General features: G+C 38.3%; 1 protein-coding gene across 2 annotated transcripts in view; it reads left to right on the top strand.

Moving 5' to 3' along the window:
• LOC5570561 (receptor-type guanylate cyclase Gyc76C) overlaps positions 1-27,026 on the top strand; it is a 256,689-nt gene that overhangs the window by 218,959 nt on the left and 10,704 nt on the right. For both annotated transcript variants that reach the window (XM_021853210.1, XM_021853211.1), the window contains exons 6-12: positions 1,053-1,262; positions 1,539-1,693; positions 1,773-1,989; positions 2,854-3,031; positions 3,127-3,323; positions 3,507-3,800; positions 16,927-17,259. In XM_021853210.1, coding sequence (XP_021708902.1) covers positions 1,053-1,262; positions 1,539-1,693; positions 1,773-1,989; positions 2,854-3,031; positions 3,127-3,323; positions 3,507-3,800; positions 16,927-17,259 — 1,584 coding nt within the window. The remainder of the gene's footprint in view (positions 1-1,052; positions 1,263-1,538; positions 1,694-1,772; positions 1,990-2,853; positions 3,032-3,126; positions 3,324-3,506; positions 3,801-16,926; positions 17,260-27,026) is intronic.

Consider the following 27,026-nt stretch of genomic DNA (forward strand, 5'->3'; position numbering starts at 1 on the left):
GAACCCACGCTTCGTGGCACAATACGCCCAAACGACTGACGCCGCTAACCGCACGGCCACGAAACCCACAAGTTTAAGTTAGGTTAAGTAAATTTTAAACCATTTTTTTTCTCTTATGAACAGGTGAAATCAACTCACCTGTAAAAAATCTGAACTGCTACGGAAAATGAAATGTAATATGTTGTTAACAAAATGTTAATAAAATCTTAAAATTGTTTTACCAAATTAGGATGATAGTGTTGTCTAACACAGAACACCTAGATATGAGAAATGAATGTAATGTTTGAAATGATACTAATATATAAAAACAAAAGAAAGTACCGTAATCCGGGGTAACATTGATCATTTTTTTGAATATTTCTCAAATATTTCGTTTGAAAATGCAAATGTTGCAAATTTTATATTTTTAAAACAAGTACTGCCACCCATAGCTCGTGACTTTATATTGCATTTTGTTTTTTGAAAGATTTAAGCATGTTTAAAAAAATGTTTTAAGTGATTTTTGATTTAGCTGATATGGGGTAACATTGATCACCTATGAAAACAGCGTTAGGTAATATTGAAAATATCGTTACTTACTTAAATCATGGCCCCTGAAACCGAATATGAAGGCCAAACGCTTACAAGTCATTCACTTTTTGAGTTATTTTAAAATTAAAAACACCTCGAACCACGGAATACTATGAATCACCACGTACTTTTGCTATTTCAAAATCTGAAGAGAATCAGATTCAAGATTTAGAAGGAAGTCAAGGAAAATTATTTTACCATAGATCTAATCGAACCTAGACATTTTCCACATGGACTTGCTTTGTAGCCGCGGACTTGACCACTAGGCTTAGGAAGGCCACGTTTTTAATAGTTATATTCGGATGAAAAAATCCCAGCTGCATATCATCATTTTTAATGCGATGCAGTAGTATCAAGCAATCTGCAAATAAAATTACCAAATTGATTCGTTACAGCACACACAACAGCTTGTTGATGATCAAAACATATCAATGAAGTTCTATTATTGCTAATTGCATGCACTTGTTTTTCCCGTCAATCAGGTCACAAAATCCATCGTGTCGCTGCTGATGTATTACGGATGGAAAAAGTTCTCCATCATCCACGAGGAAATGTGGAAAAACGTGGCGGTGTCGTTGGAGAATCAAGCACAGCGGAACAACCTCACCGTGAACCATGTGGAGGAGGTGATCGACTATCACAAGTGCTGCGAGAACAATCTGGATTGTTGTCGTAGTGGATATTGGTATACGGTATTATGTTATTACATAAATAATTAAGTGTAATCAGCTTATACAACAGCAGATAAAGCACGTCGCTGCATTCGTGGTTGTCTGTCGATTTGATTATCCTGGTTTGATAATGCACTATAGCGTTATGTAAACCCGATTGGCAATTCTCTGCTTTGTAGTTTAATGAGACTGAATCCAAATAGCCACGAATTCCATAAAGCTGTTTGCAGAGTTTTGCGTGCTGTTAATTATTAATACCATTTTCGTTATCTGATTGGTTTCATTTCCCGGCAATAGATCATCCAGAATACAATGAATCGAACGCGAATCTACGTCTTTCTGGGAAATCCCAACGCGCTAGTCGACATGATGACCCAGATGGATGCGATGCAGCTGTTTTCAAAGGGCGAATATTTGGTGATATTCGTCGATATGATGACGTATTCGCTAAAGTAAGTAACATTCTGAATGCTATTTTAACCGCTTTGCATACAATGGGGCCAATATTAATCTGGAACTACTAAATCATAGGGAATCGAAAAAGTACTTGTGGCGGTTGGATCGGGTGTCGCACCACAAAAACTGCAATGACATGGAATCGTTTCTGCAACGCGGTCGCAGCTTGCTGGTGGTGGTCGCTTCTGAGCCGCATCCCGAGTTCGAACAGTTCACCAATAAAGTGCGCGAGTACAACCAGAAGGAACCATTTTCGTTCAGAATGCCGGTGCTCTTCAAGGAGTATGCCAAGGTGAGATTTGTCGTATTTTATTTATTTCTATTTATTATTTTGTATCTCAATTATTATGATTTTCTGCGAAGTAAACATTTTGAGGACTATATGATTTTCGCATTCATAATGGTTCTACTTGCTTTCCAATGATTTCAAGATTGAAAAATGTTAAACAGACTATTTTTAAAATTCAATACAATATTTTAATGCAATATTAATCCCAAACTGAAGAACATGACAGACTCTGTTCGCCGTAATTTATGGCATTATATCTTGAGATAATTTTAAACTTTCAACCGATTCACAACGTTTCAATCTGGCTTCTTATTTTAAGCTTTCTGTTTTTGACAGTTCACGTTTCCAGAACTCTTTTTTGAGCGTGAACGTTTCAATCTGGCTTGTAAGTCAGATTGAATAAATCTGCAATTATTGCTGTAATTTTTTTTCCAACTTCTTCTTCTTCTTCTTGGTATTAACGTCCTCACTGGGACAGAGCCTGCTTCTCAGTTAGTGTTCAATGAGCACTTCCACAGTTATTAACTGAGAGCTTTTTTTACCAAAGTTGCCATTTTCGCATTCGTATATCGTGTGGCAGGTGCGCTAATACTCTATTCTGGGTCCCTGATGAAATAGATGTGATCAATTTATTTTGGATGCAAAATATAACGAACTATCCATTCGTGAGCATTTTATACTGTAATCTATGTCACTATGGTGGTTAACTTTGATGCTCTTCTCCGTTTGCGAGTCCGATTTAATATTTTCGAATCTCAACTTCGTCTCCCCATTCCCCACCAAGTATTTTAACTATGTGGGATAACACGTGTCTATTTTTTTGTTTCTTTTCGAATCCCTTCCACCCACGATTTATATTTCAAACAGTACGTTTCGATCTATGCCGCCTACCTGTACGATTCGGTGAAACTGTACGCGTGGGCTTTGGATAAGCTGCTAAAAGCGGAACAAGCTCACCGGCCACTAACGAGTGACGTCATCTATGAAGTGGCCAGCAACGGAACCCGAATCATCGAAACCATCATCCAGAACAGGACCTACAAAAGTAAGTAGCAGTGACGTGGAACCGGTTGGTTCCTATAGCGATTTTTGACATCCTAACGACCTGAAGGCATGTTTTTCAAAATTTGTTCTTGATAGGTATTGCGGGCGCGATGATCAGAATCGACGAGTTTGGCGATTCTGAGGGAAACTTCTCGGTGCTGGCACTGAAGAACGAATTCTACACGGAGGGAAACTTTTCCTGCGACTTCCAAATGAAACCGGTGGCCCACTTCCAGATGAGACAGTTCCAGCAGAGCAACGATTCCAATCAGAAACGAAGTGATGAAATCCCAGTGAGTGAGTCGTCGTTATTTTAATTTATTTCGTTGGGTTTTGTGCCTCCCTTGGTGAAAAGTTTCGTCCATGATTTCTTTCAAATAGATGCATTTTGTGGCTCTCTATGCCATTGGCCATGTAAATATCCTTCACTAATTGACGGTGCTTCCTTTTTCTCCTTTATTGTTGGCTTCCGTTAGGAATTCAAACTATCTCGAGCTGGAACTGCAATTGATTGGGCCGGTTCGGAACGCCCAATGGATGAGCCTTCCTGTGGATTCATGAACGAGTACTGTACGAAGGACGAATCCCACGTCACGTCCATGGTGATTGCGGGTATCCTGGGGTTGGTTCTGTTCTGTGCGTGTGTCATCATGATGAGCATCTACCGGAAATGGAAAATCGAACTTGAAATCGAGGGTTTGCTTTGGAAAATCGACTGCAACGAAATCAAGGGATACTTCAACACGGAGATTGTATCGTCTCCAAGTAAGGTGAGTTGGATGTGAGACTGACACCTTTACATTTGAGTTGATTTATTTGCTCTTTTTGCTTCGTTTGGCGGTACCATATTCGTTCTATTTAAAATCGATTAAATCGTTACATTTTTCTGCCCTGATCTGCTCTGATACTCTGGTATACAAAATCAATAAAAGGTGAAACCAGAGACGTCTTTGGTGAAACGAATGTACAAAATACATAAAATCCAAATTCAAGGTTGTAACTTCAAAGACACAAATCTCACGAAGGAAGCAACTAACTAAAGTGCAGTTTTATTCTAGTTTTGTGCACTAACAGAAAAAAGTATAAAATAACACAGAGTTACAAAAATTACATTTCTACTTGTCTCAAGGATCAAATTATGTGTCTCTAGTAGATTTGGAGAATCTGTTGCCGTTCTCAGAAATTCTCCAGCACGTTAAAATTTTTAACTACAGGTCGCCAAAGTTGTATAAAACACTAGTTTTATTGATGTTTACATACAATTTAAAGTGTGATTTATCAAACTTTTTTGTGATCTTATCAACCAAACATGAAAAATAAGACTTTACCTTTCATTTTAGATATCATTTGGTTTCAATTGCATGATTAAATATGGATTAAACCGATTTTTTCAACATGCTTGCAGTCTCCGTACAAAATTCTTCGTTTCACTTATAGAGTGATTCCAAGCAACAGCACCAAAATTTGGTAAATTTTTTAATTCATTTTTTTCTATTGAGCTGAAACTTTGCACAGTTTTCCACTTCCATCCAAATCGTCATTTTCCGATATCAAATCTTCAAGTTGAGTCACGACTAACTTTTCAAAAGGGTGTATGTGAAAATGGTTCGTTCGATTGTTAGACAACTAAAAAAACAAAGTTAGACAACTAAATAAAGATTCCAAAAAAAATACACACAGTAATTTTTTTTTTTTTGCATTAAAAAACATAATTTTTGACACAAAAACTCAAATATCTCAAAACCCTATCGGAATACCAACGTAACGTTTTTTGAGGGAAAACGGTCCATTATATTAGCTATCTACCATAAAAATTTGGTGATGGTAAACCAATAAACAAAAAAGTTATGACATTTCAAACATGTCACAATTTTCACATTTAGTAGAAAAAAAATTTTTTTTCGGTGTAAATTATTACGGGAACCGCAGTTTGTTGCTGATTTTATTGTTAAGGGCCTTGCGTGAATTAAACAAGTCGTTTTCATGTATTCATTAGTATTATGTATATTATATGTATAAATATTATGTATATGTAAAAATATTATATGTATATGTATATATGTATAAATTAAAATGAATTAACAGATTACTCGAAAATATTTTTTTTTTACCAGGATATTTTTTTTTTAGAGTATGATCGATGAGTTTCTAAATGTTATACAGTGACTCCACGCAGTTGAATCACCCACAATTGATGAATCAGCTGATTTCAAAAGACAAAATTATTATCAAACTTGTCACAAAACATCACAGAATTATTTTTACACATAGTTTCTTATCAGTAAAAATAATTCTGTGATGTTTTGTGACAAGTTTGATAATAATTTTGTCTTTTGAAGTCAGCTGATTCATAAATTGTGGGTGATTCAACTGCGTGGGGTGACTGTATATAAACTTTAAAAGCTTTGGATTTGGGTATGCGTTATGAGATCATGAAAACATTTTATTAATACTTATTTATTTATTTATTGTTATTCATTTTTTTACAATATCGAACACTTTTGCATCATTATCAGTACAGTTCGAGTATAGTTTTGCTTTAATTTTATTTTCTGACAATGGAATGAAACAGTGAACTTTTTGGGTTCCTTGGATCGTTTTCGCGTTATTATATTGCTCTCTGAGCTCTGATGCCGTTAATTTGTACTCTTCAGTAGTAGTAAAACAAAATGATAATTTTGTTAAATCTTCTTCTTTTCTGCGATTCGCCCAATCAAATAGTTCTTTTGCAGTTTTAATTGGATGCTCACGTTCTTTGGCTAAACTTGATTTAAATTGACATAGGCTCGAAAAATTCTTACGGTTTTTGTACTGCGATACTGCTCCATCAGACATGAAATATATCTTTCTGATTTCTTTATCCTTATCAACGCGTAAAAAGTTAATCATTTTGGCAATGAACAAATTTACAGATACTGAGTCGTGTCTTAAATCTTCGGAAATTACAATAAAACTAAAATGTTCAATTTGCGTACTTCCATTGAAATAAATAACGAATGGATGAATTGTAGCTTGTTGTACGTTCCAGTGATGGGACTGCACTTCATCTTGCAATACAAAGCTATAGTTTTCAGAAAAATCACAAATGACTAAAAAATCACCATCTTGTAATGTATTTTTCGTATTTTTTAAAAAGCGGGATTGCACTGTTTTAATAAAGTCGTAAGGAATTAAACTTTCTAATTTCAAGCAAAAAAATGACACAAACTCATCTACAGGTTTTACAATAGTTTCTAGGTCACACCTATCCGTGGTCACCCATTGCTCAAATGATAACTGATCAATATAATTTTCATCAAACTCAGCGAATAAAGTATTTTCCAATGATGAAGAATCTGGACAATCCGAACAAGATCGTAGATAGCAATTTGATGTTGTATTTTCACGCAAAAGACTACCAGTTAACATTTTAATATCCTTTGATAAATTGATTCTTTTCAAACTATGTAAGATTAGGTTAATATTTTCGTGTGTTGTGCACACACAAACATTATGTGTTCCTGAATTGGATAGAAGCTTGCATTGCCTTGGACGAAGGCTTGCAAATGAGGAAAAACCTACCTTAATATTTTCGTTAATTTCCTTGAAGCGTGTATACGCTTCTTTCAAAGTAGTCATCATTAATCGTTTTTGGATTGCTTGACGCTTTCCATCTTTTTTTTACAGATACATAATCTTTTTGGCCAGGCATAGCTCTACTTACTTCATCGTCTTCACAATATTGAATTATTTTTTCTTTTGTCTCATCTGTTAATGAAGTACTCGACCTAGCATTTTTGGTTGCAAGGCAGTTATTTTTGAATTGTTTTGCCTCTTTTGTTGTGTTTCTATTGGTTTTGAACTCATCAATGGCGTCTTGAATAGACCACGAGCTTGGCAGCTTCGACAAAATCAATAATTTTTCTTTCCTTGTCGTGGCAAGATTCGAGAACCTTTCCTTCATATTCATAATTACCTCATCGTAGTCTGTATTTTCCACATCCTCAGGTCCTAATTTGAAGAGGTTTCTTCGTACAGCTTCATTGATTTCACGGTATTTTTTCTCGGGATAATTGACGTAACCCATCTTCGTCCATTTAATCGGAGTCACTTTTATTCCAGCTATCCCTTCGTTGAAGCGTTCGATGTTGACCTTCTGGATGCACTCATCTTCTGATTGATTTGTTGAAACAGATGTCGCTGATGGTACCGTGGCAAGACTATCTGCACTTGGTACTTCTGGTAACTCCTCAGTTGTTGTCGGTGCATCTAGTAATTCCTCGGTTGTTGTTGTTTTCGAACTTCCTGCAACCTGATCCACCGATGATGTACAGATTGCCCGTTTGTCAACGTTTAAACGGCAGGACGTACAAATGCGTAAATTTGTATTCAATGTAGACATTGGAGCATAACCAGCCGCTTTCAGTTTATCTATGGTGCTTTCGTGAGATTTCGTAGCTCTTTCGAACACTTTTTTTTCTGCAAACGGCCTGCAACAGTTGAGAAAGCGACTACTCATGTTGCTCGTTCAGTGCTGGGAATGGTAATAGTAGTAGGCTTGAATTTTCGCGAAAAACACGTGGCTCTCCCATTACAGTAGTTCAAAAACGCGAATCTCATCAAGTAGCCTATGTTGGGTGCACGATTTTTGTAAATCATGAGTGTCATTGAAGGTTCTAAATGCGGGAAATGCTGCGGGAAATAGAACATTTTTCTACAGTAATTTTGGGTTGCCCTTAGCAACGGGTGTTTTGCAATTTTCAAGGCATTTTGCCTACAGCAGCGATGGGCGTGAGTTTCACTGGCTTCGCTGACTGTGATTGGCTTTGTTTGGCTACTGTAGAGTGAATTTCAGATTTTTCCCAACCCTGTGCTCGTTAGATTTTAATAAACAAAATCACTTTTAAGTTTTTACTGACTAGTTTGGTGTCGTTTGCTTGACTGAAGAAAAATTTTACAATTAAATCTTTTATAACCATAGTGGTAGTATATTTTTAGCTTTTTCGTGAGTATGTTCATGGTATGTACCTATCATGTTTTTGATGTTGTTGAAGTTACTCGCTTTCTCCCAAATATGATTAACAAAGTCTATTCTCTACCAAGGCGGGTCTATACCCAGGTGTAATCAGATTTTAACTTTGTGGAGAAAACCAGCGCCGAGAAAACCGACCTGCTTTACATATACTAGATCACCTGGGTATAGACCCGCCTTGTTCTCTACGAGGTAAACTTTTTGCAGGTAAACTAGTCGTATACCTGTATAGAAAAAAATCAAATTTGTGAAATATTTGAAATGTCATAACTTTTTTGTTTATTGGCTTACCATCACCAAATTTTTATGGTAGATAGCTAATATAATGGACCGTTTTCCCTCAAAAAATTACGTTGGTATTCCGATAGGGTTTTGAGATATTTGAGTTTTTGTGACAAAAATAATGTTTTTTAATGCAAAAAAAAATTTTTTTACTGTGTGTATTTTTTTTTGGAATCTTTATTTAGTTGTCTAACTTTGTTTCTTTAGTTGTCTAACAATCGAACGAACCGTTTTTGCTGTGCAGCTTTTTGAATATTTTTGAACCATTTTCACATACACCCTTTTGAAAAGTTAGTCGTGACTCAACTTGAAGATTTGATCTTTTTTGTTTATTGGCTTACCATCACCAAATTTTTATGGTAGATAGCTAATATAATGGACCGTTTTCCCTCAAAAAATTACGTTGGTATTCCGATAGGGTTTTGAGATATTTGAGTTTTTGTGACAAAAATAATGTTTTTTAATGCAAAAAAAAATTTTTTACTGTGTGTATTTTTTTTGGAATCTTTATTTAGTTGTCTAACTTTGTTTCTTTAGTTGTCTAACAATCGAACGAACCGTTTTTGCTGTGCAGCTTTTTGAATATTTTTGAACCATTTTCACATACACCCTTTTGAAAAGTTAGTCGTGACTCAACTTGAAGATTTGATATCGGAAAATGACGATTTAGATAGAACTGAAAAACTGTGCAAAGTTTCAGATATTTTTGAAATGGTCGATCAGAATCGACTTGCATGCCTCCGTGGAATCCCTCTATATGGCTAAATACAATACTTTTCTAAATCATCAAAAAATAATTATACCGCATCGAAAATATTATTAACTTTTTAACAATACTTTTATTGTTATATACATTAAATTTGTATTCTAAGGCAAATAAATTGCCTTACAAGCTGGCAAACTTGCATGCAAGTTGGCTGAAATAGACAATGTTAGCATTTTCAAAAGCCAATATTTTAAAAACTAGACGAGCTATGATATTTTTGAAAACGGCAAAGGATTAAGCAATCCTTAATTAAGTGAATAGCGGTATTTTGATGCTTGAGACAAAAACGTGTTCCGCAGTGTAATCAAACTAAATCCGTTGGTCTACTATTCCTTAGCTTTAGCGCCTAAAGTCATATTAGGTATATCAAAACTTTCAATCGATCATATCATCTACTATGCTCTGAAACTGCCTTCATCGATTTGGAAATTAGGCTACTTTTGAATTTTTCAATGGGAATCTAAAGGAAACCCCCTACAGTAGCCTCTTTAATATCGAGTCCCGAACATTTCAAACTTCGTGAAATTGCAAATCAAGTTTTAGGAAGGTGGTTCGAACGTTTTTGGCTTGGCCACAAGTCGTGTTGTTCTGGATAGCAGGTTCCCTGTAATAATTGGCCACTATTCTGACGGCCACTGAAACCTAGCTTGCACAATATCAAACTTCTTGGTTTCGAAAACCAAGTCTAAAGAAGTATATTTAAGGAGTTTCGTGACACCTTGACAACGTGCAAATGTGTTTCGGATATCGATTTCCCGATTTCTACCCAACTCTTGTAAGATGGTTCAAGGGTGTTTGAATGACTCAACCTGGGCATAGCCATGTTATCCATCAGGGGGTGGCGAGTGACCTTAACAGTTCAACACAGTGCATTCTACCTGAATGCAAAAATCGTGTTGGTACAAAAATCTCATCCACCACGTTGTTGGCGAGTAGTGTGTTATCATTCAATACCCAATAAATAATGCGCTCTTGGCTAGGTATTGTCTGGTCCGCTTTATATGATACACCACGCGGCTGATGTGAAGTTTCCAAAAACGCGTGTTTGCCCCAAATTCCACCGCGCTTCATGAAACACCACAATGTTATCTCCCATAAGAATGAAGTAAAAAGGTAGCAAAACCGCGGTTGTTCCTTTCCTCTGGGGAACGCCGCGTGTCCTTTTGAGCAAATTCGCTAATATTGCATTTACACTAGAAAGCGTTGTGTTTGGATGGGCATCTAATTATTCCGAAAGAGGACCCCGTGATTATTGACCTGAAATCGAATTCAGGTTAACTTCTGCGTCCACGAGTCCGTACCGTAATCCCGAGTATTATTGATTAGCGGGGTTACATTGATCGCAATGACTCATCACGTATTAAGTTGGTATCATCATTTATTGATGGAACATTTCCAAAGGATGAATGTTGCTTCTCTTTATTATATTCCTAAGCTTATAAAAATTAGGATTTTGGCGAAAATTGCGTTAACTTCATGCGTAAATGTGACAAGTTTACGAAACAATTATTAAGGATGACACTACCGAAGATTCAAGCCTCACATAAGTTCTGCAAACGATATGAACAAGGAAAATGCAATTCTCACTAAAAATGGCATCGCCAAAAACATTTCCGTTGTCAAAACTTTCAAAAGTATGTTCTATTAGGCAACATTAATGAATTACTGTTAAGAATGTAGAATTTGCTTAGGAAATTGCCTATCTTTAGGTGTATTCCGTGGTTCGAGGTGTGTTTTTTTTTATTTATTTATTTATTTATTTATTTATTATTAGTCAACAGGTAAAACATTACCCCAATGACCCTTGTTTCTTAAACAAAATAGAAACAATAAAATATTCAAACCAAGATTACAAAAATTAGCACAAAACTCGACGGTAACTAGACTTATTTGTTTCGCGCGACACATTAAAATCAAAAACATGATATGATTTTATTTGCTGTATGTTTTTAATTTTAATGTAACTCAAAAAGTAAACGACTTTTAAGCATTTGGCCTTCATATTCAGGTTCAGGGACCATGATTCAACTCAGTAACGACATTTTTAATATTACGGAACGTTGCTCACATGGTTGATCAATGTTACCTCATATCAGCTAAATAAAATATATTCTTGAACATGCTTAAATCTTTCAAAAAACAAAATACAGCAAATTGTCTCAAGCAATGGGTGGCAGCACTTGTTTAAAAAAATAAACTAGCAACATTTATATTTTCAAATGAAATATTCAAGAAATATCCTAGAACTGATCATTGTTACCCCGGATTATGGTATATGTAATGTTTAGTTTTTCGGTAGTTGTTAAAACTTCCACTCGGCTGTAAGCCATAAACCAGGGATCATAATTAAAAACTGTTCCCTAACCATCCTTGAAATAGTTTCTCGTATTCCTCCGAGGAATCACCTAGAAATTATCCCAAGGAATTTTTCTTGGGGTTCTTGTTGAGATTTTCCCAAAACTTCTTTTTACTTTTACTTTTTGGTACTTAGTATCTTTAAATGAGTTCTCTCAGAAACTCCTCAATTTATTTTACCAAATGCAGGGATTGAATCCTGATAAAATTCACCATGATTTGCAGCACATCATGAGTACTGCTACTGCTGGAAGCGCTGGTTAGATCGGGAGGATAGTAATGCATGATAAAATCCATCTAATTAATCGCCAAACCTGGGAAACACTATTGCTATCGGATGTTCGGAGATTGTTTATCATGCCAGTAAAATAAAAAAAAAACATACCCCTACCTAAATGGATTCTAACATCGCTCTCTTTTTGGAACTCTCGCTCGCGTCTGCTATTTATCAAAACTATTACAACTTGCGAATCATTGCCGATCAAGTAGCAATGCAGATGGAATGTTTTTCTATGCATACTTTGAACGTGATTTTTCTTCACTCATCGTTTCAACCATTTTCACCCAAGCTATAAATGTATGAACAAGCCAATTTTCTACAAAATTGTTGCTGAGCAAAAATTTAAAAAAGAAAAACTATTATTATTTTGAGCGATTTCACATGGTGCTTGACTTTTTAACCGATTGTGTGAAAATTTTCAAATTTTGTAATAATGAAATTGAGTATATTTGTAATTCTCTGTCAATGCGCATTGCTCATAGGGAAACAAAGTTACAGCATGCGAAAGTTGAGCATTTTGTATGAAAATCGGCTTTCACTACTATTACATTGGTTTTTTTTCCAACCAGCGAACATCCAACCATCAAGTCATTCCATGTAGCGGAGCTCATCCAGAAAAAATAATATTTACTTGGTCTCGATTATCCGGAGTATCGATTTTTTTTTTCACTCCGTATAATCGAATCCTAAAATTAAAATCTGCGATAAAATAACACAAATATTTTCTTTTTTCATTGTTTTATTTCTATGATGCAGTGGCGTAGCCAGAAATTATTTCTATGAGCATTAGGCTGCCGTGAATCGCAAGTCAGTCCCATCCAACTATTTTCGTTCAGTTTTCAACATATCTTCCAATGCTCTTTCAGTTGCACTTATGAGTTAATATGATTTGTCCGCACAAATTAAGAAAAACCAGCAAGTCGAATTGTCCCATAATGAAAAGTAATCGCATATCATTCCCATTACAGATTTCCGCACCGTGTAACTTAACAATGAACTGTGTTTTGATCATCTTTATATTTTTCTCTTGAAAATATCGTAGTGAAAAAAAAAATCGTGAAACAAAATTAAAAATTGATTGCATAGCGGCATCGAAATATTTTTTATAGGTTTGGTGAACATTCCAAATGGGAGCCTTGCTACGACTCTGTTTGATATTTTTCCCTGCAATGCTGGTCTTGAATCTTTCCAACGTTGAAATAAAATTATAATATTTTTGTCTGATGGCTGAGATATGAGCTCTGAACCATTGTAACGCTCTTTTTTAGGCAGACATATTTTCACACTGGTGAGTGTTCCCCAAACTCTTTGTTCCTTGCTACGACTATGTAGAATATTTTTATTTATTAGTTGAAGAGTCAAGCTTTATGACTGTGAAAGAAAATTTGAAATCGAATGACAAGTTTTAGAGTAATGGCTGTTCAAAAATTTGGGTAACGCTAATATTTTGCACTGTTTCCTGACAGTTGCAAGATTACTATTCTATAAAACAATGATAAAATATAAAACTAATGTTCATTGTAAGAGATTTTCACACACCCAAAAAAAAAATTAATTCTTCAACCACTGGCCAATGATGTCTTTAAATCGTATTCCATTAAAATGGTTAAGTTTGTTTTTCTTAAAGTTTCATTTCATTCATATCAGAAAGGTTTATCTAAAATAAAACCCTTTACAAATCTCTGACAAAGTTCCTTGTCAAATTTATGAGTTTTGTCATACAAAACTTATGCTATGTTTAAAAAAAAAACAAGTTTTCAAAACAAAAGGCCCAGCTTTTGAAATAAAAAAGTGCATATATGTGCAGCAAAATTCTTCACGATCTTCAAATACTCTTGGTAATAAAATTTCAGGCTGATACAACTTTGGACGAAAAAGTATGAGATGTCTAAAGTTTTGGTGTAACTAACCTTCTTACTTGTAGAAATTACAGTATATATGCTTCAGAAAAGTTGTAGACTATCCAATTTCATGCAACTCTGCTAAAAAAAGTTTTTTGTACCTCTTAAATTGACCGATTTGGAGCTCTCTTCCAGCGGTGACTTAGGGTGGCCCAAACAAAACTGTTTTTTTTTTGGCTCCAGCATTTTCAATTTTTATATCTCATCAAAGTAGTTTATGAAACACTTTTTTGAAAAATGCGTAACTTGGTGAGTAAAGATACTCACTATCTCTTTCCGTTTAGTAGTTATAGTTGTTTTTCTCACAAAAACATGCCTACTTTTATTGTGAAAATCTCTAATTGGGACAAAAAAAAATATTTTGTGACAGTTTTCAAAGGACAAAACAAAATTTTATATTATATCAAAAAAATTTGAATGTGTGATTCTTGTAACTTTAATAAAACGTCTTGAAAAACAAAGGATATTAAACACAAAATCTTTAATAGCTTTTGAACTTAAATAGATATCAATAATCTTTTTGCATGAAAATATGCGTTTTTGTAAGTTTTAAAAGTCTTTCATAGATTACTTTGACGAGAAATTAATATAAGAAAAACTACAGTCGGTTGGGGAAATATGCTTTAGATTGGTCAAATTTTGAGTCACAGAAAAACTTTTTTAACAAAGATACAAAAAAAAAGTTTTGGCAAAGTTGTTTGAAATTGAATGGTCTACAACTTTGCTGAAGCATGTATAATATATTTTTCACACATAAGGAAGTTAGTTATACCATTTATATGAAAATGTGGACCACGCTAATATTCAAAAACACCTAACAAACAGCCTAACTAATACAAACAACTTCAGTGCGCATCGTACCTTCGTGCTGTGCGTACACGAATTCTCTCTGCTCTTGGAAGTTTTCTTTAAACTAAAGCAATAAAACAGTACTTTTCAGTGCTAAAAAACAGTACTTTTCAGTGCTAAAATTAAAAACGGTACTTTTCAGTGCTAAAAAACAGTGCTTTTCAGTGCTAAAAAAAACAGTGCTTTTCAGTGCTAAAATTCAAAACAGTACTTTTCAATACTATTTTTTCTACTATTAATCCCTTTACGATCCTTGTTTGGACCCGTGCCTTCGATTTTCCGTTGGACCCGTTGGCGAAAGCTAGCGGTGGTAATAGTACATAAACACATAGATATTAAGAACACAATGTAATTTAGAATGGTCTACGAAATGCTTGACGTCAAATAAATTAATAAATCCTTCTTGGACACCGTCTTGGGAAAAAACCTCTCGAAGGTCACGTCTTCTTCAATTTATTCACTAAACATGGTTGCAACAACAAACAAAAATAGGGACGGACCTGGTTAAAACACACGCCTCTCACACCAAGAACCTGGGATCGAATCCCATTCCCGAGATAGTCACTAAAAATTTTAGTGACGACTTCCTTCGGAAGGGAAGTAAAGCCGTTGGTCCCGAGATGAACTAGCCCAGGGCTAAAAATCTCGTTAATAAAGATAGAAAAAAAAAAACAAACAAAAATAAGGGTGAATCTCTGAATTCACAACTTCTTTCCAAAAAAGTGGAATTTAAAACTATCACTAAACGTGGCAAGAATGGAAGAAAGGACGTTTTTCCGGAATGCAAACTTTCTTCTACGGGTGAAATTGACAATGTTGATAATCGCATCGAAATAAGCAAGCAGTTCGATACTCTAGACAAATTTTCCGAACACCAAATTGAAGCGGTCTCTAGCCCAGGCTCTTTGATTTAAGTGAGGAAGCAAAGAGTGCCGCCTATCGTGGTCAGTTGTTCCGAATTTGGGGGATTTAGGCAGGAGATCTTAAACTCCATTAGGGGAATCAAGGTCTTCTTCCAAATCGCAAAGAAAGGAGACTGCCGCGTTTTACCGGAAACTCTTAAAGATCGCGAACTTCTTCTCAAACATCTTGAAGAGAAGAAGCACATTTTTTTTACTTATGACGACAAAACTGAACGTTTGTTCAAAGTCGTCTTGGCAAGTCTATCAAGTGACTATAAGTCACCTGAAGAGATCAAAAATGGAACAAATGATATACTTAGATTTTCCCCATTCCAAGTAATCATTATGAAAAAGAGAACCCAATCTGGCATTGTTCGGAAAGGGTTTTCTCAAGAATATTATTTAGTTCTGTTAAAAAGAACTAAATTATATTAGAGCTTTAGAAAAAGCAAAACTTATGTTCGATGTCCGTGTGACATAGGAACAATCTGGAGGAAATCACCAGAACCCCACTCAGTGCTGTTGGTGCCAAAAGTGGGGTCATGGAACACAAAATTGCCGCATGGATGCTAAATGCATGATTTGCGGAGGTTCTTCTCACGCTAAGGACGTTTGCCCTGTGAAGGAAGATAGCGATAAGTTCATATGCGCAAATTGCGGAGGCAATCATTTGTCAAATTTTTGGGCTTGCCCTTCGCGTAGGCGAGTCGCCGAGGCTCGTGCCGGGCAGATGAACGGTAATGTCCGTTACGATAACGGTCGTTTCCGGAATAGTAGAGATCGCTTGATGAAGAATCATACCCATCAGGAAGATTATAGTCATGCTTGTTCTTTGAATGGTAAAGAGGACAAGATGTTTAATTTTCTTACATCTAATAACGTGCATATAGCAGTTATTACAGAAACCTATTTGAAACCTTGATGTAAACTAAAAAAAAAGATCCTAACTTTTTGTTTATCGTAATAATCGACTATATGGGGCATGTAGGGAGATGCAATCATCATTCATAGGCTTATGCTGTTTTTTTTTACGACTTCGAGGACATCAATTTGCTTTCTTCCACTTATATAGAATTATGTTCACTGCCTCTAGCTTCTCCACCTTAACAATGAATTCAATGCAATTTGAATTTCAAACAAATCATACATCCAAAATTATTCATGAAAACTCACCATCTACCTACTCTGCACGAAGCAGAACATCAAATGATCAAATCATAGGCAAACAGGCGTATCAATCAAATTGTTTACTGGGCAGCTAAATTGCGCTCATATCTATTAAGTGATAGCTGGTCAACGACTAGCTTGTAGCGCTCGTACCGCTATTGTTCGAATTTGTCACTTACGCACTACCGTCACCTAGTTCCCGGTTGCAAAAAGGCAGTATTGTAGCATTTGGCGTTGATGTTCGCTTGATTATATTTAAAACTGAACAATTTACTATCTTTCCTCTCTGTTTATCTGTGACCAAATCATGCATTTATTCACTATTCCATAGACAGTAAGTAAATCACTAACGTACATTTTCGTATCCTTTCCCACGACAACAGCTCAGCCTGGCCAGCGCTCAGTCGTTTGGGTCGCGATGCTCCAACCAGGTATTCACGCCTACGGCTCGCTTCCGGGGCGTGGTGGTGCGCATCAAGGAGCTGAAATTTTCCCGCCGCAAGGACATTTCCCGCGAGATCATGAAGGAGATGCGGCTGCTGCGGGACTTGCGGCACGATAACATCAATAGCTTCATCGGGGCCTGTGTCGAACCGATGCGGATATTACTAGTCACTGATTACTGTGCCAAGGGTAGCCTGTACGATATCATCGAGAACGAGGATATCAAACTAGATGAATTATTTATCGCATCTTTAGTACATGATTTAATTAAGGTAAGTACTCTTCGATGTGGCGAACAAATTCCTGTAATGCTTCCTGAATTTTTCATTGCCAAGTAGGTACATGCTAAAGGGAAGTTCGTCGGTTATACAACTTCAGTCCGCCCCCATTGTGTTGGTTTTGCAAGAGCATATTAAGCAGTTGTGTAAATTTGCTCCCTCGTTTAATATCGCAACTTATTTTTGAATAGTTTTCGCAGTTCATTCATTGCCATAAGAAGCTAGCGCATACAGTGCATACTGCATGGTTCATACACAGCAGTATGTTCAAAGAATATCAACAAATACAGTCACCCCACAGTTATGGATAGCACACAGATTAGGATCAGAGTTGGATTTAACGGAGAATATCTCATCAAATAAAGTTGCAATTACGCAGAACATTTACCTACGTGAACCATAAATTCATGCAGCATCGCATTCAATTAAAATGAACGTTTACGCATTTTCCCTGTTCCTGCACTCAGACAAATGGACTATCGAAATACATAAGAACCCCTTATGAAAATTCGCCACAAGGAGTCGGGTTGAAATTCATAAATTTGCCTTATGAAACCAAAATTTGAAAACAAAAAATGTTTACGCGGCAACCTGAAATCGAACCAAGAACCTTGCGATCGATAGGCCCGTGCGTATAGCACGCGCCTATCGACGCCTTGATGAGAAGTGATGCTAGAACGATACATAAAGCGCTCGCATTGAAATAATCGTTTCACCTTTCATAAGACAAAAATTATGAATTTCGATAGTCCAGTTCGCTGCGTTTGGGAAATAAAATGTCTACCATATTCCTAGAAGCGTTGATTCATATCTGTGGGGTATTGAAAACCATACCACAGTTATGAATCAAAGATAAGGCGATTCCAAAAGAAATGCCGAAAAGTATACTTTCACTAACACTCCATTCATTTATCTCGCAGATAGTTGCTGTTATAGTGTGTTGATCCATAATATGAGTCGGTTTGATCCATAATAAGGAACCATCTCTCCCACTGATCCATCCATCTGTGGGATGGACAACGGTTAAAATTTCTATCGAGATTGACACTTTTTCGTAAATCACCGCAAACGTTGTGGTGTATTTCTTTAAACAACTATATTCCGCAGTGCCAGGGAGGTAAACCGGTTTTGTACAGCGTCACTATGATTTTAATCACATTTTGATGTGAAAAATGACCCTTAATTGATCCATAACTGTGGGGTGACTGTATCTATTATTACTATGTAACTTTATCATGCATCTGACTCGTCTGCTTCTTCAGCCTGTAGAATCCGGTCATAATGCGAAGACTACATTTACATTGATTGTGTTTATCTTAAGAATTTGTTTTATAAACATGGGGCTGTTTGGCTATCATCAATCGTTTAATATCGTGATTTAAGTAGGAATAAATATCGTCAGATGATTGATTCTCTCAGATAAGGTCATTAATTGCCCAAACTCACCTTAGTGGAATAAGCAACATTTCCGAAGAAGCTAAAAAATTGAAAATAAATGAATAGCACACAGTGCACCTTTAATCTATTGGCTACACTTTGCTGAACAAGCTTAGGTTGTATATTAATCCGTTTCTAAGTTATAACAACTTTAAAATAGATTTTCTAAAACGAACTTTTACCCTACCGCGCAAAAATTAGAAACAATTGTGATGTAAATGTTTGCTGACTGCATGAATATGGACATTTTTGCGACAGAAAAACCAGACATCCGTTTTAACTGAATTGATCGATCGGTCATATTTTTAGCTCAAACGGCAGCCTAGTTCGTCAGGTTTGTGCTCTTTAAAATTTGAGGTTTGACGTCAATGCATCTTCACCTTAAATGAAAAAATCATATAATATTTAATTTTTATTTTGCAATGGGTATTAGCTCTCAGTTTTCAATTTTCTTCTTCTTCTTCTTTTTCTGAATCGACGCCTTTTGGCATCGGATATAGTTTTACGTCCGCCTATTTCTGGTAGGGTGCAGAGCTACTTTGGCACTTCCAAGATTCACTTTGGCAGGAGGGGTTTTTCTCGACCGAATTGTCTGAAACTTTGTAACAAGAAGCACTTGAATACGACGCATATTGTGGCAAAATATGAGCTCAGTAGCTTTCAAAAAACCCCACTGCCGAAGTGAATCAAAAGTGCCCAGAATATGATACGGCTTCCTACTAAGTCTAAACACGGACGCTCAAGGAGGCCTCCACACAAACCTGAGACCCTACATATCGAACCCATCAACACATGGGCTGGGACCAACGGCATTACTTCCCTTCCGAAGGAAGACGTGATCAGAGAATTTATGCCTCAGAAATTTCCGACGGCGTCGACGGGAATTGATACCCGACCGTCTGGGGTGAGAGGCAATCACGCTTACCACTACACCACCTACGCCGCTTTTTCAATTTTCACGTCAAAACACAAAAAAATAGCCATAACTTTTTTTAAATCTCATTAGATTTCTATTCACTTATCCGCGAGCGAGAATGGCGTCTTGTGGGTACTGCTAGATGGTGGGCGGGATTCAAAATTTTACGTTTCTTGGAGGTTGCCATAGCAACTGCACCTACCAGTGAGAATTTTGTCGCCGCCGTGTGTGATGTTTACGAAATATCAATGGGAAAGAGTGGCACGTTTTGATTAAAGTTTAACTTGAACTCCACCGCAGAAAAGTAGTAAAAATGTTATCTATTTAGAGTGAGCACGCTGCAGTGCGCTAACTTAACTTGAAATTGACAAAAATGTCGAATGTGACAAACATGCAGTTATGGGCAGTGTAGCGGTATACGATAACGGGATCTTATGATGAGCTGCAAATCGTGATTGTTACAGAGAGCGAATAATGAGAGACTATCTCAATTTTCTTATGATTCAATCCCTGATTGCAGTATTCCCTATTATTGCGGTATAAGAATCAAATTCACATTGTTAATCGAAAACTCTATTTTCTATGAAAATTATTGATGATGATGAAAGCTTATAATATACTCAAGCTGAAGCAAATGAATGCTTCCAAAATTGAACGATTGGAAGAACAGTTTTTAATGACGCTTCAAGAATAGCCTTTGATTTTAACCGATCCTTCTATCTACGGAACGCGTTATTTTTTGCTTACAAATACGCGTTATTTTTTGCTACAAATACATCAGTTCATGAAACCTGCTGTTATATGATAGACGTGTTATTTTGAAGAAATTTTCTATATTTTTGAGAAAAACTACATATCACCATAATAGGATATTGATAATACCTTTTTGCCTATTATGGCGGTATCGTTTATAACAGTCAAAAACTCGAAATTGCAATATTCATATAAAATGAAATTTCTAAAATCATTTTTAATATTTCTAAGATTCTATTTTGTGACATAATTTTGTATCAAATGTACATTTATTTGCATAAACAAATGATTTTTATTTAGCTTTACTCTATATTTTCACTTATTTACAAATATATTGAAAAAAAAAAATACGCGCACACGTACATAGCGATTCAACAACAAATCACGAATACTGAGTGAAATTCGAGACACCTGCCAAAAATGCATCGAAAAACTAAGAAATAAGACGGTCCTAGTGAAGCAATCTTTCAAAATAGCATCGGATTAGTGAAAGTTAGTGAAAGGCTTTATAAGGCTCCAAAATTGTAGAGTATACTTAAGTCAACACATTAATTTCCTATTTAGCGATTAGTGGTCACAGATGGAAAACCCTAGTCTATTTACATTTTACATGAACATTGTTAAACTACGACGGAAGAGGAGACGAAGCCGGCAAAACATCATTCGATTATGTTGATGTGTTTTCGAATCGAATTATTCAATTAGTTAGCCTGATCTAAACCCAACAAAATAAGATTAGACTAAACCCTACCCTATTCGTATGGCGTGAGAAATCTCATATCCTTTCTTCCCTAAAAAAAACCCTCACATAATTAATTAACGGCTCCGAAGGATCATGTAACTACATTCTGTAAAATTTTAAGTCCAATAACCGTTATCCAAAACCTCAGAAGAGAACATGCCCTCAGTTCTCCAATTGTACAGTATGGCCCATAAAAAATGCGAAAATTGTTTGAACGTGAATATAGCATCCACAGGCGTTATTTTCATTGTTTTTGAGAGTGAATGTAATTTCTGATTATTGTAGTATATTCTGACACAACTTCGCTATCCAGGACAATTTTTGACATATTTTTCTTACTGTCCTAAATAATGTAATAAAGCAAATAAGTTCAAAGGGTTTTTCCACCCAAAGCTAGAAACATCGTCTGATTGTCGTATACTCTGGTGATAAACTTTCCACCTTCAAAAATCACACTTTATTGTTGAAAATTTTAGTTCGTTTGGTATCAGAGGATGCGGTAGTTCTTAGAGAACGTGTTCTTCATGATCACAATAAAATATTTTGTCAGGGTCATAGTTTTTGAGGCATTTTGCGTCTTATAGGTTTGATATGCCTTTATTTTTTGTTAATGTTGAATAAAAAATAAATACGGAGGCATATAACAGATTTTTGGGGATACAATTTGTTCCTTCGGTTAGAGACAATTTATATCAATACTAGCTCATAGGTTTTGAGCAAAACGGAGCCGCTTATCACACTTATATGAAGGTTCACTCAAAGCTCTCCAAAATGAGCCGTTGTTTCGAAAATATGTTTAAGTCTCCAATTACCCAGGTATGAACCGATTCTATCATTTGATATGGGCGTATGCGTATGGAGACAAGGCCTGTGAAGAATCTCACGCCATCGTTGATGTTTTAGAAGCTTCCATCACACAGATATTGAACTCGAGGTCCGCATGATAAAATTTAAAGGTATGCTTCCAGTTCCTCTCCGCTAAGGTGAAAGTAACAGATAAAAATCTTGTCCAAAGCGAAAAACTGAGTCTAAATAGATAAAACAATACAAGTAACGAGTAATATTTATGTTTCATTCACATTTTCCATGTAAAAACTACCATAAAACATGAAATGGCGATTTTCGCATTTTTGTGGGCCATACTGTAACCAGTAAACTATTTGAGATTATTTAATTTAGTGTGCACGTAAATATCTAAGGCTTCATAGCTTTTCTCTTGAGTGGTTATTTGCTTTTAAGAACAATACCATTATGAGATTTTGGTTTGTAAAATGTTGGAAGCATTGTTACCAATCTGGTAGTTAAAGATTGTTATAACATAACAAAATACTTAAAAAACCCAATTTTGCCAGCCATTTTTTTCAAAATTTTTATCATCTCTCTTACAAAATCTTTAAACAGTTTATCTGAGTTATTTCCATTGACGTAGCGAGGATTTTTATGTTTAGCAAATACTTGTTTTACAGAACTATTATTATTATCTTTGTTGCGACGCCGCTTTGGACACCCCTACTTACGGAGCATAAGTGGAATATGACAGTTCGCAACGCGGTGGTAGTGGTTAGCGTAAGAGCATAAAAAACAGGTTCGAAGTAGTAGTAGGCAGCAGGAGTAAATAAAAGCAAAAGTGTAGCGGGAGAAATATAGTGAATTAACGCCATTGCAAATTAAAGTCGGTTGTTTGAGAATTTTATTGCGAAATACATATTATTCCGGTAGTTAATTAGCGATCAACAGGTCAAAATCGGTGTGTAAAGTGCCTTCTGGGAAGTCCGTAAGTGTACCTGAAAAGGAAAAAAAAAAAGTGCGAAAATCTAGGAGAAAATAATATTTGATTTGCTTGTTATTTACTTACCTGTAGATCGGGATTGCTACAAACTATTTCAATAGGAAATCGTAGTTAATCTAACAGTCCGGTGGATTAGAACGTAAGTAGACCTGAAATGGAAAGAAGAGAGAAGCATTAATTGGAAAATTACAACTTAGGCGAAGATCACACGACCAAAACAGCTGATTGCAGATAGGGTAGTTGGACCTTAGTTCGACACCTGCAAAGTGGAAGAGTAAAAGGGAGTCTAGAGTAAAAGGAAACCACTTCTTGTGAGTAGCAATTAATTGGTCTTAATAATGTTATTTATATAAGAATAAATAAATTTGCAGTTTGAGCATCGCCGAAAACAACTTGGCTGCTGAGGAAAATTTTGGTTTCCCCACTCGGGAACAATCTCAAAAAGAAGTGACGCAAACCAAGTGTCCCTGTGAGAAGTCGGACCTGCCCCAAGATGCCTTCCGATGCTGAATCCGTGAAGGATCAAACCCTCCTGGATCTCACGGGAACTCCGTGTGGGATCTGCGGTCCGTCGACATGCGACGAAGCGATGATCGGTTGCGATGGATGCCCGGTTGGTTCCACGTTCGCTGCGTGGGCCTTACGGAAGGTAAGCTGCCCTAAAAAAGTGGTACTGCAAAAGCGAAGCCTGTCAAGAGAAGGCTCAGGAGTACCAGAAGCAGAAGGACAGCAAAAAGCCGACGCGCAACCGGAAGCAAACCAACGAGTCGGAAAGTTCCAACGTGTCCAACGTCGGAACGAAGGTGCGCGCACTCGAGGATCGGCAAAAGCAGCAGTTGACAGAGCTGGAGGCGGCCATGCAGCTGAAAAGGAAGGAAAAGGAGTTCCAGCGCGCGCTCGAGAGGAAGAAAATGGAAATGGAAGAGGAGATGCGTGCTGAGGAGGAGGAGGAGCAAAAGGCTTGGCAAGCGGAAATGCTCCAGCGTAAAAGGGAGCATATTCAGAGGATGGAAGCCAATCGAAAAATCATTCGAGATGCAGATGGCGGCTATGGACAAGAAGTTGGAAGAGCTTTCGGTCCCCCATGTGCCACAATCGGGGTCAAAGCTCGTCGGCAGCGATACGCAAGCAGGAGAACCTTCCGGAAAAATCAACAAAAACGTGTTGAAGTTGACGAAGGCCAACCTAAAAAGACTGGCGGAGGATACCGACGAGGACACCGACGAGGACACCGACGAAGATGAAGACAAGGAGGATGAAGATGACTGCGACGATCCTGTCGACGAGGGTAAGAAGAATCAGTCGAGTAAGCAGAGTCCGGTTTGCTCGAGGCTGGGAATGGAGAGGAATTCCAGTTTCATCGATTAGGAGTCACGTCGACAGTGTGAGCCAAGACGGGCTGGGGCATCGGCAAGTAGGGCCGACAAAGGCGCAGCTGGCTGCGAAAAAAGGGCCTGACATTCAAGCTCCCCAAGTTCTCGGGCAAGCCAGCACAGTGGCCCCTGTTTTATGCGGCCTACAACGCGTCTAACGATGCGTGTGGTTATATGAACCACGAGAACATGATGCGACTGCAGGAGGCGCTGGAAGGAGATGCCATAGAGTTGGTATCAGGCCAGCTTCTCCTCCCGGAGTCGGTCCCGCGGGTGATCGAAAAGCTACGACGGCATTACGGACGGCCGGAGCAGTTGCTGGAGAGTCTATTGGAGAAGGTTAACCGTTTGGATCCCCCAAAGCCGGACAGTCTAAGGAGTTTTGTTCCATTCGGAAATACGGTGGAACAACTCTGTGGTCATTTGGAGGCCGCTGACCTGAGACAACATCTCGTCAACCCACTACTCATCAAATCGCTGGTCGCTAAACTCCCAGACCGTGAGAAGCGAGAGTGGGTCCATTACCAGAGAGGTCGCGGTGAAGCAACGTTGAGAACACTGACGGATTTCCTTATGGACATTGTGGCAGATGCCTGCGAAGCCAACGTTGACGTGGAGTTCAAGCCATCGCATCAGCCAAGAGGAGGTTCCCATTCCGAGAAGCTAAGAGCGAAGGAGAAAGGTAGGCTTTATGCCCACGCCGAAGTCAGCAGTCCGACCGTCAACGCGAGTGAGGAGAAGTTGCTGAGGCCCTGCCAAAAATGCCGACGAACAGATCATCGCCTGCGGCATTGCGCGGAATTCAAGAAGCTGCGGTATACGGAAAGGTTGAAATTGGCAACTCGCGAAAAATTGTGTCACGTCTGCCTCAACGAGCACGACGGGAAATGCCGGTTCAAGATCCGGTGTAACATCGGCGAATGCAGGGAGTTCCACAATCCTCTAATGCACCCAGTTGGAAACGTCGTTGGAATAAATGCGCACATTCGGACAAACTGCACGTTCCAGTCCAGCTGCACTGCGGAGGGAAATCAACCAACTGTGCTGGCGTTCCTGGACGAAGGCGCCAACGTCACGTTGATGGAGAAAGCGCTCGCTGATCGCCTTGACGCAGTAGGAGGAGATCAAGTGCGGCTTACAGTCAAGTGGACCGGAAATATTTTCAGAACGGAGGAATCCCGGAGAATGAACCTGTGGGCGACAGGCACGACGGCCGGTGCCAACAATAAGATGATGCCTGTACAATGTCCACACGATCGGAAAACTGATGCTGCCGCGCCAGAAACTGGACTATGAGGAGCTTGCAGCACAGCACAGTCATATGAGAGGATTGCCAATCGAGTCCTACGATGGAAGGCCTCAATTGCTCATTGGGGCAAATAACATTTATTCCTTCGCTCCGATGGAGGCAAAAGGTGGGCACGCCGATGGAGCCAATCGCCGTTCGAACCAACCTTGGGTGGACGGTTTATGGACCACGACAATCAACCACTGTGGCGACCGGTGGCTTTTTCGGTTACCACCAACAAGTTACCAACGAGGACCTGCACGAGCTGCTCAAAAGCCACTACGCGCTGGAAGAGTCGGTGGTAGTAATTCCACAAGAAACGGCGGAGGAGAAAACGGGCCCGTGAAATATTGGAGCGCACCACCAAACGTGTCGGCGACCGCTTCGAAACCGGGTTGCTGTGGAAGACAGAAGATCCACGGTTTCCGGACAGCTATCCCATGGCCCTGCGAAGGATGAAGCAGCTGGAGAAGCGGCTAGAAAAGAATCCGGTGCTGCCACCAAAATTTCTGTAAGCAGATCGACGAGTATCAGCAGAAGGGGTACGCTCATCTTGCCACCGCTGAGGAACTGGCCAATACACCATCCGACCAGGCCTGGTACCTTCCGATCAACGTCGTCCTAAATCCGAAGAAGCCCGAAAAGGTTCGTCTCATCTGGGATGCGGCTGCGACGGTCCAAGGGGTCTCCTTAAACTCCCAGCTGCTAAAAGGACCGGACATGCTCGTTCCACTGGTCAAAGTTCTCTCCGGCTTTCGCGAATGGAGGATTGCATTCGGTGGAGACCTGAAGGAAATGTTTCACCAGCTGAAGATTCGCGAAGAAGACAAGCAGAAGCAACGGTTCATCTTTCGGAAAAACCCGGCGGATCCACCAAGCACTTACGTCATGGACGTGGCGACATTCGGGTCGACGAGTTCTCCATGCTCGGCCCAGTTTGTCAAGAACCGGAACGCAGAAGAGTTCGCCACACAATATCCCGAAGCGTCTGCGGCCATCACGCACCGACATTACGTCGATGACTACTTCGATAGCGTTGACACAGTGGAAGGGGCGGTTACCCTAGCCCAGGACGTGCGATCAGTTCACCAGAAGGCTGGCTTCGAGATCCGGAACTGGGTATCCAATTCACCGGAAGTTCTCCTAAAACTGGGAGAGGAAAAACCAGCTGCGCCGGTTCATTTCGGCCGGGATAAGCAGACATCGAAGGAGAGAGTTCTCGGAGTGATATGGGACCCGGAGATGGACCAGTTCTCATTCTCAACGAAACACCGGGAAGATTTGATACCGTACCTGTATGAAGGACAACGGCCGACGAAAAGACTCGTCGCAAGCTGCGTGATGGGATTCTTCGACCCGCTCGGACTGTTGTCACCGTTCACCATCCACGGGAAAATCATCATCCAACATCTGTGGCGATCCAACTGCGACTGGGATCAAGAAATCAATTCCAATTCCTGGGA

This window comes from Aedes aegypti, chromosome 3 (genome assembly GCF_002204515.2).
Source record: "Aedes aegypti strain LVP_AGWG chromosome 3, AaegL5.0 Primary Assembly, whole genome shotgun sequence".
NCBI lineage: Eukaryota > Metazoa > Arthropoda > Insecta > Diptera > Culicidae > Aedes > Aedes aegypti.